The following is a 26579-nucleotide window of genomic DNA, read 5'->3' on the forward strand; positions in this document are numbered from 1 at the left end:
TTTGACATCAAGCTTCCGTGCCTTCCCTGAGGTTCGGTCTAAATAGTTTGTCCCGGGCTCCAGGCCTCTGCATTTTCAGCTGTTTCCCAGCAAATGTCATGTAAAGGATTAGTATAATGATGATCCTGGACCTCAGTGCAATATTTTTTTAAAGATTTTATTTATTTATCATTAATTTTTATTTATTTATTTATTTGATTGAGAGAGAGAGAGAGCAAGAGCAGGGGCAGGGGGAGAGGGAGAAGCAAATTCCCTGCTGAGCAGGGAGCCCAACGTAGGGCTCGATCCCAGGACCCTGGGATCATGACCCGAGCCGAAGGCAGACGCTTAACTGACTGAGCCACCCAGGTGCTCCCCTATGCAATATTAAGTTATGTTTCATATACATGGATGCCTGTTAGTGTCTGTGCTATTATGTATGTCTGAAATGGTTTGTTTTTAAAAAAATTACTGAAAAAAAAAAGTTCTGACGAGTATAATGGGTTGTTGAAAGATTTACATTAAAAATTTAAGTAGGAGTTTTTGCATGTTGGAAGCTTCTCTCTTAGGTATCAGGACAATGCAACTCTCCAAAACAATTCATCCGCCGCCCCCCTCCATGGGGCACCTGGGTGGCTCAGTCGTTAAGCATCTGCCTTCGGCTCAGGTCATGATCTCACGGTCCTGGAATCGAGCCCCGCATCGGGCTCCCTGCTCCGCGGGAAGCCTGCTTCTCCCTCTCCCACTCCCCCTGCTTGTGTTCCCTCTCTTGCTGTGTCTCTCCCTGTCAAATAAATAAATAAAATCTTAAAAAAAAAAAATTCATTCCCCCAAGGAGACCAAGTCTTCATGGTTTTACTTTTTAAAAATGATTTTTAAGAAATATAAGCAAAAGCCTTTGGGATTCTTAAGTGTATTTTTAAAGAGAGTTTAGGCGAACCCTAAAATGAGATATATGTGTGGAATGTAAATCCTTACAAACATATACAAATATTTTCCAAGGAACTTGTCATGATGACAACTAACATGGTATCATGTACATTTGCAGGGCTCGGTGAGTTTTGTTTATTGAGATTGACTTCTGTGACAGTTTTGCAAATGTTTTAAATTTACAAATTGTCTCAAATGTAAAGTGTTTCTAAAAGTCTTTCCACAAGGCATATTCTCAAACCTCCAAAACGTTTCTGAACAGTGGAAAAATTTTATGTAAGAGGAACACGAAGGGGAGCTGGCCTAGGGAAATGTCTACAACTGCACCAAAGCAGGTTAACTCGAGTTAATGTTTCTGAGAAAAAATATTTGCTCCTAACTTAAAATGGTGAAAACAATTGCTTCATTTATTAGCACATGCCCAAATAATATATTTTTAGAAGCAAATACTGTTCCTGATTTGGATAACTTTTGCCTACTCTTCATCTGCATAATTCCTTCTGATAATTTCTGATAATGTTTCCCTGAAGCTGCTTTCCTGATAGCAAGGAAGAGGCTTAACATTTTTTGATATATGTAAATTTAATAGTACCTATTAAAATTTTTTTCTAAAACCAAATGTTACAAAACTGGTTAAGATGTTTTAAAACTTCTCCCTTCATCACAAAAGAAATGCAGGTACAGATTGGAAAATGTAGAATATATGAATAAGCCAATAAAATTAAACAAAAAATTTTTGTTAACTCTTTGATATATACCTTTCTATATATATCTTCTGGGCTATAAGTCATACACATGTACACTCATGCACCAAAGTGGAGTCACCTCATAGAACTTTGCACAAAAACACATTAGCCAAAGTAATAATGATTGATACTTGGCAGTATGGTTGGCTGAGAATTACTGTTTGATGTGAGTTTTCTTGAATTTAAATGTAAGTGGGATTCAAATAGTTAAAATCCAATTTTCTCTTTGATGCTATTGAGTTTGCCTGAGTCGTAATAGTAATGCTTTTGTAGTATTTACATTTAAAACATTCTTTCTAAAATTATAGAATTTTCACAGTACTTGCCAAGAATATATAGGTGGGATTTTATTTGTTTGTGTGCTTGCTTGTTTTAACTGAACTGCTTGAATTCAAGGACTCCTCTTTATGTTCTTAATAGCCATTGTTTTTAAAGTAATTATTGTTATTTTTGAAGAGATCTCTAATAAGCATATCTACCAGAAAAGAATAAACATTTAGCATGTTTTTTTTCATGCAGTGGAATTAAGTATGTTTATTATTCACTTATGTTTTCCCATCTGTTTTTTTCCCAATGTTTCATAGTCTTATTAATTTTATAATCCAAAAAAATTATTTAAAAAGAAGTAATGATGGATTGATCCATTCTCTACCTGATGTTGAACCACATAAAAACCCTGGATTCCAGAAATAGGCTTATTTCCTTTCACTCAGTGACACATTTTGAGGTCAAAGTCCCAGGGTTTGCTCCATCCCTTACAAAATAGCATGAGTGGAAATTTGGTTTTCCTTTTTGGGTAAAGTTTCTACAGAGCTTGCTGATAAAGCTCTTTAATTTTACTTTCTGCAAAACAATTATTTCTGGAGCTAAACTGAGATGAAGCTGATAATGGGTCTCAATTCTTCAACTTTAAAGCAGAAACTGGGGTCATAAAGACAGGGAGTCCTGAAATACTCTCTCCTTCTGCTGAAGCCCACGGAACCCAGGGGAAGGGCAGGCAAGACTTTTCAGTTACTCTTCATTTGAGCCTTGCAAAATGGTTTTCTTTCAGGGACAGGTCTCTCAGAATAAAAGAAACTTGAGTGATGAGTTTTTAAAAAGTAATCTGAATGAGACCTTTGTAAAACTAGCCCATCTGAAGCACAGTAATTGCTAGATGTTTTTGAGGAGCCATCACCAGGACATCCATTAAAAAAAAAACAAAAAACAAAACAAAACAAAACCAGCACGCCTGGTAAATGTATCTCCTTCTATGAGTGGAAAGCCCTTGATTGACATCGGCCTTTCAACCTGTATTTATCGAGTACGCCTAATACAGGCTCAATACTCAAACAGGTGGCAATACCTCTAATCGCCTCTCACATTTGCCTTTTCTCTGACATCCCGACGCCCTCAGTCTTGACAGAAATCACACCATCACCCGAATGTTCTCTCTGTGTTTGATTCCAGCTGTGAAAGTTCAGGATGAGCTGGAGAATGTAAGCCTAGTTTGAAGTACAGGAGAAATCTGCTGGCACAGAATAAAAGCTATACTGTTTATTAAGGTTATGCAAATAGCCGTTGTACTTAGATCTCTGAGCCTGGCTTTTTCTTTTTCTTTTCTTTTCTTTTTTTTTCTTTTTAATGAGGACATTTCTTCGTGCAATTGCCAAACTAAGGCAAAAGAAAACTTTCTCAATCTTTATGATGCTTTCATCAGATAACCCATATAAAATATCTTCCAGAATACCCTGTCTCCTCAGACCTTAAAGTTTGTTCTTGGGAAGTTGGAGATAAATGAAGATGGCCTTAATAAATCAATCTAACATTGTAAATACAATGTTTCTGGTTATTTTCCGCCTTGGGGCAATAGGCCAGATATCACCAACAATTCAGATATTCTGGCCTTTCTCAAAATGTCATTGGAGCAAGAATATTACAGTTTAGCGAATTGTTGGACAAAATCAGGATGCTTTTTAGTAGTTTTGCCATAAATAAAAATCAGCTGTCTTCTGGAAGTACCTACAACACACCTCTAGCTGGGTTTTGAATTTGGACTAAAAAGAATCCCTTGAAGAGGGAAATGTTTCCCTTCTCAGAGTGAAATTCCAGGGGCACCTGACTGGCTCACTCAGTAGAGTGTGCAACTCTTGATCTTGAGGTCGTGAGTTGGAGCCCCATGTTGTGGGGTAGTGTTTACTTAATTTTAAAAAATGCTGTAATAAATAAATAAAAAGTGGAAATTCCAAGGAGAACATTTAAACCTGACTTTTGGCAGACATTAAGAAACAAACATGGAAGAATTGTGTTTGGGCAGGGAATGTTTGGGGAGGGGAGGGTTGTTTTATTTAGAGATCTGTTTGCTGTTGAGTGTTCAGAGGTGCTTGTTTGCCCCTCCTGTAAAGCCATTACACCCTTATACTAGTTTGCTAGAGCTGACAGAATGAAGTACCACAGACTAGGTGGCTTAAACAATAGAAATTTACTTTCTCCCAGTTCTGGAGGCTGGAAGTCTGAAATCAAGATGGCGGTTGATTTCTTCTGAAGCCTCTCTCCTCAGCTTACAGAAGGCGGGCATCTCCCTGTGTCTTCACATGATCTTCCCTCCTACACGTCTGTGTCCTTTTGGGTTGGGGGTCCACCCTAGTGAGCTCATTTTAGCTTAATTACCTCTTTTAAGACCTTACCTCCAAATAGAAGCATGTCCTGAAGTACCAGGGGTTAGGACTTAAACACCTGAATTTGTGAAGGACACAGTTCAGCCCACAACAACCCTGAGTCAGGGTCTCCTTGCCAAATCTATAAGACCTTTTCTTTGGATTAATTCTAAGAGGAGAAGGTGGAGAGGTATTCCTGAATTTTCCACAAGACCTGGCTAGCTTCTGCAGCAACTTTTTTGTTTTTCTCCTCCTTCAGTATGGAAGAATTAAAAAGTCCCCTGAGAACTTTGAGAGCACCTTGCTCTCTTTGCCTAGAATTCTTTTGTTTCTTCCAGACAAAAACGCACCTCTATCCATTTGCATATCCCAACTAGGAAATCTCTCTCCCTGTGTTTGCATATAAGTGATAAGAAGGAGCTGGGCAGTGAATCTGGTCAATCAGAGGCTTCACTGACAGATACCTTGAGATCACCCCCCGTTTGCTGAGCACCCCAACATACCTGACTCTGTACCAAGTGCAGACGTGTCCTCTCATTTACTCCTAACAACCTTGTGAAGTAGGGACCATTCTCAACACTATTTTGCAGATGAGATCATGGGATCGTAGACACGTTTGGTAGTGTGTGGAAAGGCCTAGGGCTTAGTCCACTGGCCAGCAAGGACTTGAACCCAGGTAGTCTCATTCCAGACCTGAGCCCTTAATGTCTTCACAATACCTTTCTCTAGTCTTGCTGGCAGAGAGGAAACCTGTGTGTGGGGAGCTAACTGTATTTTTTTGAGCACCCAATGCAGAGAACTGTCTCGGGGCTTCTTAGAAGCCCTGGGTTCTAGCTCCAGCTCAACTAATGCTTGCTAGCTAATCTTGTCTCCTAGTTATGTGAGGTGGGAGAATTGGATTCGATCCATGCTTCTCAAACTTTTAGACTGAGATTCATAATGAGAAATACATTGTACTATGTAGTTCAGTACACAAATGCACACACACCAATACACACGCATGCATACATGGGCCGCGTAAATGAAACAAATTATTCACGAATCACGCACCCACGTGAAATACGTGTGAATGCCCTCTTTCAGTTACTTTTGGAAACACTGATTGTGACCTACTCAAATGGGTCGGTCAAAAGCTGAACCAACCCAGTTTGGACTTCTATAACCTTAACATCCTGTTAGCCTAGGTGGATGTTTCTTTGGAGCTTCTCTTATCTTAAATGCACAGACATTATTTGAGTATTACATATTACAGAGGACCGCCCTTTTGCCTCCAGTCTAAGGTAATTGCATAATAGTAATAATAATCACGTCCACTTATTGTGTACCTCCCCTGTGACAGAGGCTTAAAATGCTCTATCTCCTGTAGCTATGGGCTATAGGTATTATTATCTCTGACTTACAGATGAGGAGACCAAGGCTCAGATTAAGGAATTTGCTCGAGGTCACATAGGTAGTAAGTGGCAGAGCTGAGATTTGAACTGATGTCATTCTAATTCCAAAGCCCTGACGTGCTTTTCTTGTAGGGGAAGGGTTATAAAGGGGTCAAGAAGGAGAAGTGAGGTCTGGAAATTGCTGTAGCTGAATGCAGTTTCTTCCCTAATGGTCAGCTGTCCCTGGCAGAAACAACTGTCCTTTGGGGTCCTACGCCACCACTATAGCAGTGATTAAAATCTGTACCTGGGGAGCATTGCCCACCCTCCCCCAACCCCAGGCCTCCTCCAGACCAGTTAAATCACAGTCTCTGGGACTGGGACCCAGGCTTCTGTTTTTCAAAGCTCCCAGGTAATTTCAATGTGTGGCCAAAGTTGAGAACCTTTACTCTGAAGTTAAAGAAATGAAGGAGTTCTAAGGGCTTTTCCATTTTTCTTCCTGCAAACGAGATTCCATAAAATATTGCCAAAACGTCTTCAACTACTTTTACAAAGCTGAAGTACAAACTGTTTCTAGTTCTTTGGAGCACATTTAACCAAAACAAAAACAAAAACAAAAAACAAAAAAAAAAAATCAGGTAACCTTGTATCTACTTCAAAACCAAAGAAAGTAGACATCGCTAAAGGGATGGATGGAGAGGTGGTCCAGGCACCTGTCTCTGTGATACTTCGTAACTCAGCTCACATAATTTTGAAAGTCATTTTTCATATGACTAAGGAAGTTAGTTGTTGATTTAATTAATCAGAAGCTAGGCTACCCAGTGGTCGTTGGCCAAGTTCACAGGGTACAATGTAGAAAGCCAAACCAGACTCAGGTGACTGTAAATATTATAAGCAATCACATTTTCTTAAAAAGAGCCTCCATGGAACATTTCCACTTTTTCCCATGGATTAGGGGAACTGTGGTCAAACCGAAGACCCTCCCTCACATCAGTTCCCACAGGAACAAGAAGATGCCTTTTTTTTTTTTAAGATTTTATTTATTTATTTGACAGAGAGAGACACAGCGAGAGCAGGAACACAAGCAGGGGGAGTGGGAGAGGGAGAAGCAGGCTTCCCGCGGAGCAGGGAGCCCGATGCGGGGCTCGATCCCAGGACCCTGGGACCATGACCTGAGCCGAAGGCAGACGCTTAACGACTGAGCCACCCAGGCGCCCCAAGAAGATAGCTTTTGACTAACCTCTCACCCACCCTGATTTTAGGCCTGTGTCCTTCCAGCGTGTGATCTGTGTATTCCATTTGGAAATATAACTGACCACACTCAGTGTCCCTGTGGTCCATGCAGGACTCTCTAAAACAGGGGCTATTTCATATGGCTGGGTTTTGTCCATGTCTCCAGAGGACAGTTTTAATAATGTTAAAAATATGTACAATTTTTGTCCTTCCGAGAATGAAAATACAGTATTACCATAACAACAACAACAATCCGTCTTATTCTGGAAGCCCCTGACAGATGACAGGTCCCGAGCACTCCCGCGGAGGCCAACCTGGATAGCGGCCCGAGCTTCTATTCTGCCCTTAGTCACAGTGCTCAATGTTTGCTTGCAGAATGACGTGGCTGTGCTTCTGAAACCAATATCAGAGAAGATTCAGGAAATCCAGACTTTCCGAGAGAGAAACCGGGGGAGTAAAATGTTCAATCATCTCTCGGCTGTCAGCGAAAGCATCCCTGCCCTCGGCTGGATAGCTGTGGTGAGTCCTGTCTGCGTGGAATGGCATCCCGGCACCTTGTCCCCTTTTTGGAGTGTTTGGGAGAACTTCTAGCTACTTTCGGGCTCTTTCCTCTGTCTATGACACTGCGAGGAATTCCTCTCAAGGTGAATGCTCCAGATCTTTCTTACCCTGTTTATGGTTCAGTGCTTTGTGTTCTGAGATGTGGAAATGTCTCACGCCCGCCCCTTTACAGAGCAAAATGTTTGCCTCCAGCTTTCACTTAATATTTCCATGGCTTTTCTTCATCTTGAAGGCATTCTCTTTCTTATCCTATTTTTTTTCCTTCTATGCTTGGGTGATGGCCCTGCTCTCAGTCCCCCAAACCCGGTCCTTATGTCAAGGAGATGAACGATGCCGCTACCTTTTACACTAACAGGGTCCTAAAAGACTACAAACACAGGTACGTATTCCTTTATTAGCCAAATTTTCAGTTGCTTGCTTGTTAGACATTTGTCCCAAAGCTTCATGTAGTTCAACCCCTGATTCCTCTCAAAGGCGAGTTTACGGTAAATGTTAAGGAAATATCCCACCTTTGCAGCTAAAGCAAAGTGGGAAGTGAGGTCTGTTATCCAGATAATGTATGTGCATTAGGAAATCTGCCTCAGTTCTCTTGTGATGATAAACTCCCTACTTGAATCCGTGTCCCCCCATACGTATTCCCACAACAGCCAGAGAGCTCTGTGATGGTTCGTGATGGCCCCGCCCTAGAGGGTCACAACTCTTTATGCTGCCCAAGACAGAGTTGGTGGGTGAGCAGAGAGAAGAAAGGAGAAATCGGGAAATGAAGTGTAAATGAGCAACAGAAATGAGATGTGACAATTAACCAGGCCACTGAGAGGGAAACCATGAGTGCGTTAAGACAAAATACAATTGGGGTGGACAAGAGAGACACATCTATAAAAAGAGCAGCATAGATGACTCCAAACCAAGCTGAAGAACCAGATTAAAAAGGCATCGCATTCTACGGTACAAATAATAGATCCTAGAGACACTTTAAACTGGTGTTGGAATTGAAAATGGGATCGAATGTAGACATGCCATAAGTGTGTCTAAACTACTCAAGGGATGTCATGGGCTTTCTTCCCCTCTGATACATAATGTCACGGCTGGCCCTATAAACAACTAGCTAAATGTGATGTGGCTGATATCTAGTCACTCAGAGAAGAAATGAGACAAAAATAAAAGCAATAAAGTTCCATTCCCTGGGCACAAGAGACGATGGATATAGGAGTATTGAGCCGGGCTCAAGAGTGGATCCCCCTCTGAGCTCTTGGGTGGCAGAAGCAGAAGTGTTCATCAGCTGGCAAATGCAGGGGCTCCTGCATCTCACTCGCTGGCCTAGGCTGTTCAACTGGAGAAACTTGAGGACCAGGTCACTGACCAATATTACAATTCAAAATTTGCATAACTTTCACTTTTAGGTTATTTTTCATTTTAATAAACATTGAGTAGATATGAAAGAATATTTATAAAATATATGGAAGATACAATCACAACAGAAAAAATACTCCCTGTATCCACCACTCAGTTTAAGAAATATGTACCGATATTTTTTACTGCAATAAACAGACAGACTCAGCAATTCTACTCCTAGATATATTTCCAAAAGAAATGAAACATGTTCACACAAAAGCTTGTACACAAATGTTTGTTGCAGCATTATTTACAATAGCCAAAAAGTGGAAACAACCCAAATGTTCGTCAACTGCAATAGATAGATAAAATGTATATCCATACAATGGTATGTTATTCAGCCATTAAGAAAATGAAGTATTGGGCGCCTGGGTGGCTCAGTTGGTTGAGCAACTGCCTTCGGCTCAGGTCATGATCCTGGAGTCCCGGGATCGAGTCCCACATCGGGCTCCCTGCTCAGCGGGGAGTCTGCTTCTCCCTCTGACCCTCCCCAACTCATGTGCTCTTTCTCTCTCATTCTCTCTCTCAAATAAATAAATAAAATCTTTAAAAAAAAAAAAGAAAATGAAGTATTGATACAAGAGCAGCATGGATGAACCTTGAAAACATCCTAAGTGAAAGAAGTCAGATACAAAAAAAAAAAACCCCACATATTGTATGATTCCATTTATATGAAATTCTAGAATAGGCAGATCCATAGAGACAGAAAATAGCTTAGCAATTGCCCGGAGCTGGGGAAGTATGGGGGAAATGTGGGGTAACTGCTAATGGATATGAGATTTCTTTTTTGGGGTGATGTACTCTTACAAAATTGACTGGTGATGGTTGTATGACTCTGTTGACCTAATCTATTGGATTATACACTTTAAATGGGTGAATTGTATGGGATGTGAATTGTATCTCAGAAAAACTATTATATTAAAACAAAACAAAAAAACAGCCACAGTGCTGAGCTGCCCTCAAAGAGTTCAGTCATCCTGTGTTCGGGAAACAGGCGTTTGGTTGAGCACTTGTGCCCAGTGCTACAACTCTGTGTTGCATTAGGGACTGGGTGTTCCCTGTTTGTAGGAAATCTCCTTGCAACAGCACCCTCCTTACCACCCTAAACTTCTCCCAATTTCATGACTCTCTTGGCCAGATAATTCAATCAGATTATTAAAAAGCAAGCCAGAAGACTTTTTTTTTCCAATACCAATTCTCCTTTCTGAAAGCACATTGTTTTTCATTTTGCATTAGAAGCGGTGCAGAAAGAAATGGTCTCCCTCCACGTTCATCTCCCCGTGAGAGATCACGTGAGGACGCATGGCCTGAATTGCTGGTCCACTCCCCGGGGTCCTCTCTGCCCCACGCCTGGAGCGCAGGGGGGGCATTTGACTCCTCTCAGTAGAGACCTGGGTCACCAGCCTGTCAGGGTCCTTTTCAGAATTGGAAAGACAATTGGTCCAGGGTCATCCAGAGCCTTAGTTACTGGATTCCCATGTTCCCACCAATCTTTTTTAAAGTTTATTTTAGATCCTAACTCTACTCTCTTCCACCCTTTTTTATAACAAAGCGATTTACGCCATGTGGATTGGGTGAAGTCATATTTGAGCATTTGGAGTGAGCTGCAAGCATACATCAAGGAACACCACACCACAGGCCTTACTTGGAGCAAAACCGTAAGTACCAAGCCTTTTGCCACCCAGGTAAAGAAAGGCCATAGAAATATTCATTCCTGGTAGCCTAGAAACGTCACACTTTAGAATTTACCTCAAGGAAAGCGTAAGATAAAATAGGTATGTAGAAACTGTTTATGCAAGTGTCATTTGTCATGGAGCAATCTGGAGACTGCCTATAGGACATGCAGAAAGAAAATGGTTAAGTTGTCCATGGTAAGAACCCAGCGAAACATTCTTCAGCTGTTAAAAGTAACATATATGAGGGGCACCTGGCTGGCTTAGTCGGGAGAGTTTGTGACTCTTGACCTTAGGATCATGAGTTTAAGCCCTGTGTTGGGTGTAGAGATTACTTAAGTAAATAAATATTTAAAATCTAACATATATGATGTCTACATGGGAAATGATTTACCAGCCAATGTGATAGAGTGCAAAAGGTTTTGAGCACTAAGATGGCATATATATTAAGAAACTGTGATAAAAATTAAAGGAAATGGGAAGGTTTGAAAATAGTTACAATTTTAAGGAGAGAGAATTCCTAATAAAAATGTCTTTTTAAATGTTTTAAATTTCTCTTTTGGCATTCAAGATTTCTCCAATAATATTTTTGAATACTCGGGCAATCCTAGTGCTTTGAATAGCATCTTAGTTGTAGGATAGGATCCCAGCCTTTGAATGTTGACCGTGACCTTTGCCCTGCCCTTGTCTTCAGCCTGGTCCGTCCTCTCTTCCCGTCTCTCACTGCTTCCCAGCACTGCCAAACTGCTTGTGGAATCCTGAACACATGCAGTGCTTAGGTCAAACCAAATCAGATTGTTGTCGTTTCAAAGTTTGCAGATCTCAGATGGTTTAGCCCTTTCTGCAATGTCCCAAACATAGGTCATGCCGTATGACCTTCCCTGGAACGGATGTTTCTCCTCTCTGCTTCCTTGTATCTTGAATGTAGCTCAGTCACAGCCCTCAGCTCATACGATTGTCATTTGTATGTGTGTGTTTTGGAGGCTCTCCCACTCAACTGGAAACTCATCTCTGTCTCCAGCCCCTAACACAGTACCTGGCACAGAGCAAGTACTCAATAAATGGTTTGAACTGAACTGTGAGGTAGGGAGGGGAGCCTGGGCGATTCAGTCAGTTAAGCATCTCACTCTTGATTTCGACTCAGGTCATGATCTCAGGGTCATGAGATCGAGCCCCAGGTGGGGTGCTGCACTCAGGGCAGTCTACGTGAGATTCTCTCTCCCCTTTCCCTCTGCCCCTTTACCCTGCTCTCACGCACACACACATTCTCTCTCCCTCTAAAATAAATATAATCTTAAAAAAAAATTGTGAGGTAGGGGACTCTTAAACTCTTCCTTGCCCTCTTAAGTCTCTGCACTTGTTATAGAAAGGCTTCCCATGGAAACTTCCTTCCATTAGAAATGAATGTTGCCTTTAAATGGTCAAAGTGGATGGTCCAACTGGTGTTAATATTGAGAAAAGAAAGTGGCGAATTTGTGAATTCTGTTTAGGGATAGAACTCTCATTCTCCCGGTGGCCATGCTCCCGGCCCTAACTCTCATCCAGAACATTGATGTTGGTGAGGTCAGCTTAATACCAATGCCAAGTTTGTGACTTTTCAAAGGAGTGTGGGACTTCTGCCTTTGCTCGCCAACCCTTGTACAAACGTTAACATTGACCCCCATAGACTAATACTTCCTCTTATTTTCTACTTTTCCTATTTTCTCCATAAGCAAAAATGCACAGTTGCAAAGTACAACAACTAAGTTCATTATTTTTCTTCTGCCTACAATATTATGATTTTTGAGAAGAGTTCATAAACGCTTGAAGTGTTTTAATATGGAAAGTTGTATAAGGATGCGGGTGGGTGTTTGGGTGGATGGATTGGAATTACTTTTCATACACGTCCAATGAGATGCTGTCTTGTTATAGATCAGTTTGTCATAAAGGGGAATTGTCACGTGTTTGCCACGGAACTAGGTCATCACCAGAGAGTAGTAAGCCAACAAGCAAGAGTCCTTGGATGTCTTATTATTATATTCATGGTAGATAAATGGAAAAGAAAAGAGAACCCATTTGTGAGAAATAATCATGTCGATAAAAGCTAGTCCATTAATTTTCTAACAACACCCACGGAAAAGAAAATTACTTTTAAATGGTTTCAATACCTTTTACCACAATGTACGAAGCTGAGTTAATGGTGTTTTGAACATATAAGATAAGAATCAAATATTAGGGGCACCTGGGTGGCTCATTCGGTTGAGCATCTGCCTCTTGATTTTGGCTCATGTCATGATCTCAGGGTCATGAGATGGAGCCTCGTTTCAGCTCCATGCTGGACGTGGAGCCTGCTTAAAATTCTCCCTCTCTCCTGCCCCTCCCCCCTCTAAAAAAAAGAATCAAATATTAATTATAGAAAAATAAACATAGTTGTTTTCCTTTATTCTAGAGTGAATACTTAGGTTTTCATTATTTTCATTAGAAATATAAGCCTTGTAACAATGGCTTTCAAACTTTAAAAAGCAACTAATGATGAGAAATACAGTTCACACATATACACACACACCCCCCACAACCACCCTGTTCACAATACTAAAATAAGTTTTACAAGAACACTTCTGTCTCTATATGAAATGCATTCAAATATTTTTTTCTATTTTATTTCATGTTTTATAAAATTCTGGCTGAGACCTGCTAAACTGATTTCATGACCTGACACATGGTACATTTTTCGAAACTTGTTATAAAACATAAATGTTATATTTATATAAGTGTGTATATATTTTATATACAATATAATCCTTGGAGCAGGCATTGGGCATCGTAGATTACCGTAATAGTAATGGCAGCTATTACGTACTAAGCACATGTTATGCTGTGGGAGAATTCGATTTAAAATGGTAATTGCAGGGGCACCTGGGTGGCTCAGTCAGCTAAGCATCCAACTCTTGATTTTGGCTCAGGTTGTGATCTCAGGGTCATGAGATCGAGCCCCATGTCGGGCTCTGCGCTAGGTGTGAAGCCTGCTTAAGATTCTTCTACCTTTCCTTCTGCCCCTCCCCACTTTCTGCTCATGTATGCACACAGGTGCTCTTTCTCTCCCTCAAAAATAAATAAATAAATAAATAAATAAATAAATAAATAAATAAATGAAATGGTAATTGTTATAAAGCAGAGCACCTACTTCACTTCTTTGATGGTAAAGTTTTGGCCAGATATTAAAAGTGAGGAAGGATTATGGTAAGAAAGTGTTGGTTCAGGGAACATCCTATGTGCAAAATCTTTTACAAGCTTTAAGACGTATGTATAGAAATATATTTCCTAATATTTTGGTCCTCTTCTTCTAAGGTTTGGGGTAAAATATATATATATATTTCAAAGTATATTATAAAAACCAAAGATTTTGGGATGCCTGGGTGGCTCAGTCAGTTAAGTGTCTGCCTTCGGCTCAGGTCCTGATTCCAGGGTGCTGGGATCGAATCCCGCGTCGGGCTCCTTGCTTGCTAAGGAGCCTGCTTCTCCCTCTGCCTCTGCCCCTCCCCCTGCTTGTGCTCTCTCTCTCTCTCTCTCTCTCTGACAAATAAATAAATAAAATCTTAAAAAACAAAACAAACAAAAAACCATAGTTTTTAATTTTAAATCTAAATGACTAAAAACTATTTAAAAGATTCCAAAACATACTCCATAGCATAAATCAAACTGATTTCACTTACTATGGTCTGTCAACCTAGCAGCAAAATGAACGATAATCGTTCAGAATCACAGCATTCTTGCACGGACTGTTAGAATGCTCTGATCAGATGGCCTTGGGAAGAAAAAATAAATAGGAATAACTTCATGGCTTTGCCCACTGATCACAACCATGCAAACAGAATGTACTTATAAGATGATAAGGATCCAAGAGAATGTAGCAAGATGTGATGTTGGCGTTCACAGATACCGCAATGCTCAGAAGGTTGAAGAAACACATTCCATCTTAAGGGACACAGTCAAAAAGCTTATGGTGACTTAACATCTCAAGTATTTTGAGTAACCCTTACGTTTTCTCCATTTTCAAATTGGATGTTGAGATTTGAGCCCTCTGGGGCTTTGGGGGCCCAGCAGCAGGCTGCGCGAGGCTCTGGGCTCCCCAGAGCCCACCGCCCCCAGAAGTGATCACTCCCCCTGAGTTCACAGTTGGGACTGGATTTGCCAACTCACACCTCCTGACATTCGCCCCAAGACCGCAGCTGTGCCAGGCAACTGTCGCTCCCTTCAGTTGTCAGGGCGAAATGTCGACTTGGAGGCTGGTGATTCTTCGGGCCTGAGACTGGAGTGGGGGTCTGTGCGCAAGTGTGCAGGCAAGTGGGGGGCAGCAGCTGTGGGTCATCTCTGGAGCACTTCCTGTTACGCTTACTGTGGGAAACAAAATCTTCTCGTTTCTGTAAGCTTTCCTTCACCAGGATGGAGGTCCAGGAGGACTCTGCGCCAGAAGCAACTTGCAGTTTTCAGTTTAATTATTGGCGACCCTTTTACAATATTAATTTACACGGTTTCCTCAGCGCTGCGTTTCAAACGCACTTTGTCGAATAAATCGGCCTTTTGGCAGGAGCCCAGGCGAGACACTGTTATTTGTCATCCCTTGCAGTTGGTCAGATCTGTAATATTGTTGGCAGTTCCTGCAGATCAGATAACAAGAGCTGAATGGCCCAGGTCTCATCTTTACACTGAAATTTACCAGAATAACGGATTTTTTTTTTCCATGAATTGGCCAGATTGACATTCAGACTATTATTGCGTTCCGTGTGGCTCTGGCCAGAAAAGGGTCATGAAAAGGATTCCATAGATCGGTTAAAATGTTTGTCTTCTTAGCTTTCTGGTATTAAATACGTTGACGTCTTTCTGTCCTTTCATATGTCTTCCTGAGTTCCTCTGGCTTTGGGAATCGCTAGGGTATCATGAGTTGTAGACAGGGATAAAAGTACACGTAAACGACCGTGCATGAAGTCTTATGTAACGGGGACGTGACTCCTTCTGTTAGGATTGTGCATTTAAAACACATCTACGCTGTACCCCAGTTCTCAGGCATCGAACCTCTAGAAAAACGCAAGTAGTTGGGAGTATTACAGTGATAGACGCGGTGGGGTTTTATTTTTCTCAAAGCAAAACATTTTACCCTCCCTCCCTTTTCTGGGGCCCGATCTTTCTCTTCAGCCTCTTCCTCAGCGTAAAGGCCAAATGTCCGTTAACAAAACACAAGTTGTAACAGTTTGCTGTGAGCAAATTAAAACTCAGCCAGAGGGCATTCTGACTTATAAATAATGTAGGCCCTGTCGTGTGTCATTAAATATGTATGTCTTGTAAGTTTTCCTGTCTTCTGGCCTCTCTGGCTCCCTCTTGATTTTTATAGGAGGAAACTGTTCTCAATCTTTTATATCAGAATTTTCATTTAGAGCTTGTACCAAACCTGTGCCTTAGGTTTATTGATCCGAGTGACTCAGTAGAGCCTTAGATGGTGTGTCGCTTGTCTGGATCACAAAGCTCCTTGATCTCTTCCACGGGGCTACGGGCCATGGAGAATGGCTCGCTCCAGTCTACCTGACCACAGCTGTGTTCAGTCGACTTAATTGCTCTTGGGGTTTTAGCTCCCTTTTGGGGCTTTGGGTAACCAATTACTTTTGTTCTCCTATGGAAAAGATCCAGACTGCTCAGAGCGCGTGAAGAGTATCATTGACTAACAAAGTCGTTCCAAATGCACAGATAATGAAGTAAGCTTGGAATTGGCTTTGAACAGCCTGAAAGAAACTAGTAATTAAACAAACATAGCTTAAGCACCTACCAAGCACCAGGTTCTGGGCAAGGTGCCGAGCATGCAGAAATGGATATAAGACACAGTCGACATGGTTCCTGTCCACTGAAACACATTCTTGCTAAAGGACAGACAAACAAATACAGCCTGATACAATGGTTATCATGCTAGAAGTAAACACAAAGCTCTGTGCTCGCAGAGAACACGGGGGGAGCATGCAATCCTGCAGTGCACTGTGGTTCCTGGACCAGCAGCGATCTGGGAACCTGTTTGAAATGCAGAATCCAGGCCCCACCCCCAGACCTCCTGAATCAGAACCTGCATTTTAACAAGATTTCCCCAGGTGACTTACGTGCATGTTAAGGTTTGAAAAACACTGCTCTAGTATATTCGAGCTGGATCCAAGGAGTCCAACTTGAGGGAGACTCAGGGGAGAGGTTTAATTTTTACTCTTTCATTTATTTAGTAATTCATTTACTTAATAGCCGTGTACTGGCTACCTACCAGGTACAAGGCACACACCAGGCATTCTGCTTATGCTACAGGCTCTGCCATCAAGCGGCAGGTTCTAATTATGATGCGAAAATAAATAATAATACAAGGCTCTGTTGGAAACTAAACCTTGCTAATTAGACTTCCTGGGTGGGAGGAATGGGCGACAGAGGGGCTGACGTTTGATTTGGGTCTTGAAGGATGAATAAGAGTTCACAGGGCCCTAGATAGATAGTAAAGGAAAGGGCAGTTCTTAGCAGGGAATGCAGCGCATACCCATAGGACATGAACAAAATACTTTGAGAGAAAAGTTGTGAATTTTGCAGAGCTGAACATGGCAAGAGTTGAGGCCAGAAAGGCAGATTGGGGCCAGATGGTGAAATCTGTCTGTATGTTACCCTAACAAGATGGGTCCATATGTGGTATGTAGGGTTTTTTCCTTCACCATAGGTTTTTGAGCAAAAAGCAAGCACACCATAGATGGTGGTTTAGGAGTTGTGCAAGATAGCAAGATAGATGGGAAAGAGAGGAGATTAGAGGCCCTGATCCATGCTAGGAGGCTTTCATGGATGGCTGGGGCTACAGCAATTACTATGTGACCTGGAGGGTGGGGGCGGAAATGCAAAGAAAGAGATGGAGTGGACACCAAGTTGAGGACAAAGGGGAGAGTGAGAGAGAGAGCTCAAACCTAAACACCAAGTTTCCAGTCTGGAAATCTGGGAGAATCCTAGCAACATCAGTACAGACAGGGAAATCCACAGCAGGGGCTAGTAGAGGAGCAAGACAACCTTGACAGGAGCCTTCACCGTGCTGTCTTTGCAGGGCAGGTGAGACACTCTGCATGGAGGCGGGTAGCAGGCAGGTGAAGTCACCAAGGGGGAGGCCTAGGGACCATAGTTAAATGGATGCAGAGACCAAAAAAAAAAAAAGAGGACATGATGGAGGAAAAAACCTTGGGGAGCAACGTTGTCTGGGGAATGGAGTCAATCAGTCAAGGAGACAAAGAAGAAAGGAGGAGGACAAAACCAGACAGTCCAGGGTCTCCAAACTCGAAGAAGAATGGGTAGCTGCCGTTCTCCGCTGTGACAACGTGGGAAGAGTGAGGACTGGGAAAAAGCTGCCATGATGCTCCTTATTGGTGGCTTTTATTTTGTTATTTTATTGAAGGGTAGTTGACACACAGTGCTCTGTTGAGTTCACACAGTGATGATTCAGCGTTTACGTACATTACGGTGTGATCACCGCCATGTCTAGCGACCATCTGCCACCACACAGAGTTACATTATTGACCATGTTCCCCACGCTGTGCTTTTCATTCCCGAGGCTTACTTGTTTTATAACTGGAAGCCTGTACCTCCTAGTCCCCTTCACTTGTTCTGCTCATCTCACGCCCGCACCCATCAGTTTGTTCTCTGCATTTATTTATTGATTTGATTTGATTTATTTTTTGTTCTCTGTATTTATGAGTCTGTTTCTGCTGTTTGGTTTGTTCGTTTGTTTTGTTTTTTGGATTCCACGTGTAAGTGAAATCATATGGCATTTCTCTTTCTCTATCTGACTTACTTCACTTAGTTTAATACCGTCTAGGTCCATCCGTATTGTCACAAAAGGTAAGCTCTCATTTTTTTTTATGGTTCAGTAATATTCCTTTGTGTGTGTGTGTACCACACCTTCCTCATCCATTCTCTACCCGTGGATGTTCATGTTGCTTCCATATCTTGGCTATTGTAAAGAATGCTTCAGTGAATTAGTGATCTCTAGAGAGTAGCTTCTGGAGGGTTGGAGGTAGATGCAGTTTTATAGAAGAAAGGAGTATGACTTTGTGTAATGATCTCTTGATCATTTATCGACCAGTTGTCTGATTTGATGAGTTATTGCTTATAGCTTCAGTTTCTGCCTTTGGGAGCTTGGGGATTATTTGGGGATTTTATTGGTACTTGAGCTATATCTTCAGTAGAGTAAGTGTAGGTCAAAAATAAGTATCTACAGGGGCGCCTGGGGGGCTCAGTCAGTTGAGTGCCCAACTCTTGATCTCAGCTCAGGTCTTGATGTTGGGGTCGTGAGTTCAAACCCCATATTGGTCTCCACACTGGGTGTGGAGCCTACTTAAATAAAAATAAAATAAGTAAATAAATACAATTTCATACACAGTAGCTTAGAGTTAGCTGTGCTACGACACTTGAAGTAAGCATTTTATAATTAAAGCTATGTTTATTATCTCAAAAATATGTGAGTTTTATTGGTGGTTGATAAAAATATATGAATTTTTTAGAGTTTTAAAATTTTTCTCTTCCTGGGCGCCTGGGTGGCTCTGTTGGTTAATCGACTGCCTTCGGCTCAGGTCATGATCCTGGGGTCGAGTCCCGCATCAGGCTCCCTGCTCAGCAGGAAGTTTGCTTCTCTCTCTGACCCTCCCCCCTCCCATGTGCTCTCTCTCTCTCTCAAATAAATAGATCAAATCTTTAAAAAAACAATTCTTTCGTGTGTAACGTTGGAGACAGCTGTGTAACTGGCAGTGTCCTGTTCTCTACCCTCTCCTCCAGCTCCTCTTAGGAAAATCAGAAGGGGGTGGTTTAGGTGTGCAGGCAGAGGTGCTCCCCAGAACGGAGCCGGGTGCCTGAACAGGAGGAGACATTGAGTGAGCTCAGCTGTCAGTTGAGCCCAGAGCTGAGCCATGCTGGGCACCCCTGGGTTCTCACTCATCACCGAGGGGCCACGCCTCTGGGTCTAAGCTCAGCACTCATCGTTCCCGGGGGTCTTGCCCGCTTCCGGAGACCAGGCACCCCATTAATCATTGCCCTGGTTGAATGGCTTTGTCCATCTCCCTATCCTTCCTGCCCCCAGTGAGAAAGGTCAAGGGCAGATAAAGCCTACCTTCGGCCCATCCTTTTTAGGGTATTAAATGGTAGCAAATCCTCCTTCCTTAAAAGTGAATTTTACCTGGGACGCCTGGGTGGCTCAGTTGGTTAAGCGACTGCCTTCGGCTCAGGTCATGATCCTGGAGTCCCGGGATCGAGTCCCACATCGGGCTCCCTGCTCGGCGGGGAGTCTGCTTCTCCCTCTGACCCTCTTCCCTCTCATGCTCTCTATCTCTCATTCTCTCTCTCAAATAAATAAATAAAATCTTAAAAAAAAAAGTGAATTTTACCTTTTCAAATGGCCAAAAGCCATTGAGACCTTCTTTGGAGAGGGATTAATTCAAGTAATACTATTTTCAATCAAAAGGAACAGAGTATAGAGGCATGAGTGATTACTTGGTTTGTATGTTTTTGTAAATAGATCTGAAGGCAATCTTACAAGATAGTTTTGAGCAGTGGTAGTTTGATTAAACAAATGTGTCACATCAGAAGGTAATGCCGAGAGGGGCACTTGAGTGATTCAAGGGGTTAAGCGTCCGACTCTTGGTTCTGGCTCAGGTCATGATCTCGCAGTGGGGGGATCAAGCCCCAGGTCTGGCTCCTCGCTGAGCTGGAATCTGCTTCAGATTCTCATTCCCTCCCCCTCTGCTCCTCCTCCTGGCTCACTCGCTCGCTCGCTCGCTATTTCTAAAATAAATAAATAAAATCTTAAAAAGAAAAAAAGGAAGGTAATGCCTGGAAAGACATTACTCACATGGATCTGTAAGTTCTTGCATGATGCTAACACTTCAGTTGCAATTATCTGTTGTATTGACAATGCTCGTGTCCCCTGCTTCTGGAACCCTCTTCCTCTTGCTTCCTTGTGCCAAATCCAATCCACCCAGCCTTCAAAGTCTATTTCAAATGTCCTTCTCCCCAAGAACCTCTCCCATCTCCTCTGCTTGTTTCCATGCCCTGCCCCAAGCTGCAAGTTCCCTTTCCCCCCACAGAACCTCCATAGCACCCCTGAAAATTTGTGCTTCTTTTATGATGCTTAGCACTTCCTACCTTATAAAGCGTTTACTTATTCACTTCAGTAAATATTTATGAAGCACCTACCATGTTTCAGGCACTGGGCCACATTACTGGGGACATGAAGATGAAGAATGAGTGGCTCTTCAGTGCTCAGGCTCATGACCAGATCTGAATGCACAGACAGATAACTACAGTATAACATGAAAGAATTCTAATAAGGGGGGTCCTAACGGGTCCTTACAATAGAGAAACAGGAAATCTGCGCTTGGGAGAGAAAACCTGCAAAAAGGAAGAGACGTTTGAGTTGAGCCTTGAAGGATAGACAAGGGTTTTCCAGATTGTGAATTGGAAAAGAGTCTTCCAAACAAAGGCACAGCCTGAGCAAAGACACAAAGGCTGAGAGCCGAGAGCCTGCTGTCTACGAACACAGAAGTGTCTTCTCTCTTCCGGGGCTAGGAGCTCGTGAAAGCAGGGCTCTTTCCCCCATTCTGCCTGGAATCTGCAGCTGGGACTGGTACGGGACCTTAAACACCATGCCCAATGGCATTTGCTACATTGAACACATTAATTTGTAATCATAGTTCTTCGCTGGGATGAAATTCCCAGCATGTTATTCCATTAGCTACAGACTGTGTTCCCTGTTCAAGAGCCCCATAAATAATATCTCTTTACTTCTTCTCTCCGAGGGTGGTAACAGAAATGGACAATGCATTTTATTACGGGCAGCAGAATATTGGTCTCAAACGCCTCCCCTGCACCTGTCCCTGGCCACCTGCTCACCACTAATTCCCAGCTGGTATAAATTCAGTAAATGCATGCTAATATTAGATGAAGCCAGAAGGGTTTCTTAAGAAGGAAAGGGAGGAAGGTGCAGGCTGTGTTCTGTAGGTAAGACAGACCCTGCATGGAATGTAGCAAATGTAGAACAGGGCCCCGCCCAGACCGCAGTCCGCTGGTCTGGGTTGCATCCCTGATGCACGCTGAGCTCCACACAGACCCTTTCCCAGACTGAGCACCAATTAAACTTCCCTGTGAATTTTGGAGCCTGCAGTTGAGACAAAAGTTACTCTTCGTGTGTTTCAACTATAAAGCTCAGGAGATGCTGATGCTTTTTTTTTTTTTTTAACTCTTTAAGTAAATTATATAACATAGAGCCAAATGTAAATCATCTCTGTAACAGCTCTTATTTCCCTCCCCCCTCCCCCACCTCTGTCCTTTACAGAGTATGGCTAATTTAAGAAATACAATCATTTCGTTAAGACCCTAACATCTGAAAGAAAAGCAAGCCCTTTAATTCGGTGATAGTTCAGACCTAGGATTTTCTGGCCAAATGAAGTAGTGGGCCAGATAATTCAAGCCACATGTCACTCTTGGTCTTCCTATAACAATTGGCTATCTATAGTTTGCCTCTTTGATGGGTATACTCTGCTATCTTTAACTCTGGAAAATTTTCCCATGGAAAATTTATCTTCCTTTTTTTTTTATGAGAAATTATATTTTCAAGCTGCCAGTGCTGGCAAACAAGAAGAAAAGACAATCTGGAAATCCCAGATTTGTTCCAGATAGCAGTAGCAAAGCAAGGGCAAACTAATAATTAAGGCTACTTACCAAGACAATTTATGCAAAATAGCTGGATCACTTGAACAAATTAGATTGTGCTCAATAGATTCTTCTAGATTCTGCTGCTCTGAAGGCTTGGTCTGCTTTCACCAAGCATTTCTACTTGGCACGTGTAAAACAGATATCGTCACCTAGGTTTTTTGAAGGGCCACATCCGGACATAAAAGTTAGGAGAACAACAGGCATAAAAACCGTAAGTTACCGGTTTCCGCAAACTAATACAGACTGTGCATGTTATTCCCAGGCTGTGTTCCAACTTAAGGCTGTTATTCCTTCTCTGAAGGGACTTTGTTGTTCTATTTCTTCTTCATCTACTGCCGTAACTCACATCCCTCCAGGTCAAAAATGAATGACAAGAGATCATGTGAGGTTGGAAGGATGGGCAAGATGGGAAACCATCAGAGGTCACTGACGAAACCAGGAGGTGTGTTTTCATGACCCTTCTTCTTGTGTTTCTTGAGATGAGGGTGTTTGGAATCTTGCCTCTGAAGAAAAGTGATCAAAACGGGCCCCACATTTCCTTCATAATCGTGGGACCATCTTTGTATTTCAAACCTAAAATTCAAGTAGTGTTCTGTTACCAAAGATGACATAGGAAATAGTCCCTAAATTGACTTTTTAAAAATTATTAATAAACATATGCTTAAAATATTATACAGCACTTCATTGCAGTATTTTTAACTGTTTTCTTGGAAGGGCCCCCAGAAACTTTGTTTTCATTGGCAGAAGAAGTCTCAAAATTATAGGAAGTGATAAAAATAAGAAAATAGAGGCGAAAGTCATAAATCCCTTTGGCTTCTACTTATGTTGTACAGGATGATCATCTGTTAGTTTATGTGCAATCTTTTTTCTTGATTATAGTTGTCTGCCAATAAAAGCGTGATATAAATATGAAAGTAAAATTCACAAGCACTTATAGAAATTGACCAATTTGGAAATGTATCAATTTCACTACGTTCTTGATCAAAGTACATCTTGCAAAAAATAGAAATAAATTAGTTTTGATTCTAAAATATAAACAAACCCTAAATCATGAATTTGTGAAGTATTTTTTTGCAACGAGAACAGTTGGTCATATGTGTAGAAAGTCCTTAGTTCTGAAACTGGTAGTTCCTTCATTTAACCCCTCCCTCCTATTGTAGTATATGAGTGGCTTATCAGCCTCATATTTTATTTTATTTTTAAAGATTTTATTTATTTTAGAGAGAGAGAGAGAGAGAGCGAGGGCTGAAGTGGGGGGAGGGGCAGAGGGAGAAACAGACTCCGCCCTGAGCAGGGAGCCCAACACGGGGCTCCATCCCAGAACCCCGACATGACCTGAGCGGAAGTCAGACGCTTAACTGACTGAGCCACCCAGGCACCCCATCGCCTTCGAATTTTAGGTGCCATATTGGATAAATTAATAGACAGCATTTGACCAAAAATTTCAGTTGTAAAACAACTGTGAATTCCTGCAACTGTACCATGTTAATGTAAGCGTATTTGCAATTAAAATGGCTTTACAGGGGCGCCTGGGTGGCTCAGTTGGTTAAGCGACTGCCTTCGGCTCAGGTCATGATCCCGGAGTCCCAGGATCGAGTCCTACATTGGGCTCCCTGCTCAGCAGCGAGTCTGCTCCTCCCTCTGACCCTACCCCCTCTTGTGCTCTCTCTCTCTCACTCTCTCTCTCAAATAAATAAAAAATAAGTCTATAAAAAAATAAAATGGCTTTGCAATTTTTAAACTGCTTCTGAAGTGTGTAATTAGGTACATGGACATTGTCACTGCTACCTAGAGGTCATTAACTGTAAGCCAGATGGATGGGTCAGGTTGGCTCCAAGGTGGGCAGCTAGAGAAAGAATCTGACCAAGATCAGAAGGCAGCTATCTGTGTGTGTGTGTGGAGGGGAGCTGGGGTGGTGACCATAAGGGAAGGATGGCTGGGCTCGGTGGGGGGGCATAAATAGTACCACTGCATGGCAGATGTTTCATTTTGTAGCTTTATCTGTGATCTTCACAAATATTTGGTCAGACAGGTGGCTCAAATTATTATTATCACTAAGCTAGTTTCATAGAGGAAGCATTGTAAAAAAACTGTGTTGTATGGGACACAATCCACTGGTTCCAAGAGTCTGTTGCATGATATTTTTTATTTTCTTGGTCTCTGCTTTTCTCTTTCTTTTTTTTAAAGATTTTATTTCTTTATTTGACAGAGAGAGACACAGCAAGAGAGGGAACACAAGCAGGGGGAGTGGGAGAGGGAGAAGCAGGCTTCCCGCGGAACAGGGAGTGCAAGGCGGGGCTCGATCCCAGGACCCTGGGATTATGACCTGAGCTGAAGGCAGACGCCTAACGACTGAGCCACCCAGGCGCCCCTGGTCTCTGCTTTCTTAAAAACTGGTAAAAACACAGGCCAAGATATAGGTTGGCTGACCTATTCTTAGAGGTAGATGTTATCCACCTTAATGTTATCTGCATGTACATTTCTCCCTCAGTGTCTCTCTTTATAGGACCCTGTCCTCCACACCCTTTGGATGGTGCAGCCCAGGCGTAGACCACAAAAGCCCTTCTCTGGCTCCCCTAACCCCACTCTCCTGAGGAGAGCTGGTCATGCCTTCCTTTGTGCCTTCTACGCCCCAGTTGGCACATATCAAGCTGCATCTGTGATCACTTATCTGTGCATGTGACACCCCTGCTAGATTACGAGCTTCTTAACAAACAGGATGCATGCTGATTTCTTCACCGTATACCCAGTTCCTTGCAAGGAGGCACTTGCTAAAGGTTTGCTGAATGGACTGACAGATGAGCCTACTCATCGTAATTCACTTTCCCAATCTATCTCTGTTAAAGAGTTAGGTTCTATTGAGACCAAATCATCTGCTACCCTTATTGTTGGCTTTGGAAAAATCTTAGAATTTAAAACGTAAAAGTAGAAAATTTCCAAACAAACTGATTATTTAATTTACTTATTTTTAAAGATTTTGTTTATTTATTTGAGAGAGAGAGAAAACATGAGTAGGGGGAGGGGCAGAGGGAGAAGGAGAAGCAGACGCCCACCTGGCAGGGAGCCCGATGCGGGGCTGATCCCAGGACCCCGGAATCATCACCTGAGCCGAAGGCAGACGCTTAACTGACTGAGCCACCCAGGCATCCCCAAACAAATTAATTATTAAGCAGAAAAATCTTAGATGGAAAACTTACAGCCGAGAGACAGAGATGATGTTTTTGTTTTGTTCTGTTTTACTTAAGCAGCTATGTTTCACTTTTTGCCTAATTTTTCACAAAGATATAAAACCTCTGTCTAAAAGTACCCCATTAGACCCACTTTCTACAAATTCAGCAAAACGGATAATCGGAATGGAGTCTTTTTTTGTAAATTATTTAGCTCCAAAGCTAGACTATACCCTAACTAACTGGATAACTATGACAATGGTATCTGCCGTTGGGGACAGAAGTGGGTTGTTAATTACATCTGCAACTGCCACCAGCAAAACGATGAGGAGGTTTCATTTAAGAACCAGAAGTAGTTTCTTCTTCAGAATAAAATCTAAATTCCAAAGTAATAAAATGATTAGTAATTAGTAATTAATAAAGTAATAAAATGATTAGTAAGTAACATTTAATGAAAAAACTTCCAAAGCATATTAGTACATAACTGTATTACATGTTATATATGTAGCATATATAACTGAAACATTACAAGCTTTCCACATGCCTCATACAATGGTTTCATTATTTTATAGTTCGTATATTTAAAATCAGAGGAGGCGGCTGTCCCCAGGACAGTTGAAATTAATTTAGAGGAAGAGATTGGCAGATGTTTTTAAGTCTTTATCCACCCCCCCAAAAAAGTATATAATCAAACAACTGCTCTCAAAATTAATCTTAATAGCGCTCAAAAGCAGCATTTCTAGGTTTTGTACTGTGCTCTTGCTGCAACATAGGCGAACTTTTGCACCTTGAATATGGCCATTTAAAATTATAAATATGCTGCTTTTCTTTTTTTTTTTTAAGTTGCAAGTCATTGTTAACAATGACTTTAGTAAAAGGTGTTTTTCAACTGTTTCCAGTCTGGGGCTCTAAGATATTTGAGACTTGTTTCATCAACATATCAAAGTAGTATTTTTTTAAAAGATTTTATTTATTTGTTTTAGAGAGAGAGTGAGCAAGTTGGGGGAGGAGCAGAGAGAGAGGGAGAGAGAGAATCTCAACCAAACTCCCCATGAACACGGAGCACAGAGCCCAACCTGGGGCTCAATCTCATGACCCCAAAGTCATGACCTGAGCCAAAATCAAGAATCAGATGCTTGGGATGCCTGGGTGGCTCAGT

General features: G+C 41.9%; 1 protein-coding gene across 1 annotated transcript in view; it reads left to right on the forward strand.

The window, feature by feature from the left end:
* The window catches only part of CAP2 (cyclase associated actin cytoskeleton regulatory protein 2), a 107813-nt gene that overhangs the window by 64330 nt on the left and 16904 nt on the right, over window positions 1-26579 (forward strand). Inside the window, exons 4-6 of the mRNA XM_028107335.2 lie at window positions 7270-7413; window positions 7749-7834; window positions 10400-10505. Of these exons, the coding sequence (XP_027963136.1) occupies window positions 7270-7413; window positions 7749-7834; window positions 10400-10505 (336 nt within the window). The remainder of the gene's footprint in view (window positions 1-7269; window positions 7414-7748; window positions 7835-10399; window positions 10506-26579) is intronic.

Source organism: Eumetopias jubatus, unplaced genomic scaffold (genome assembly GCF_037043125.1).
Source record: "Eumetopias jubatus isolate StellerSeaLion01/CBP00866 unplaced genomic scaffold, mEumJub1_p1.0 scaffold_6, whole genome shotgun sequence".
Lineage (NCBI taxonomy): Eukaryota > Metazoa > Chordata > Mammalia > Carnivora > Otariidae > Eumetopias > Eumetopias jubatus.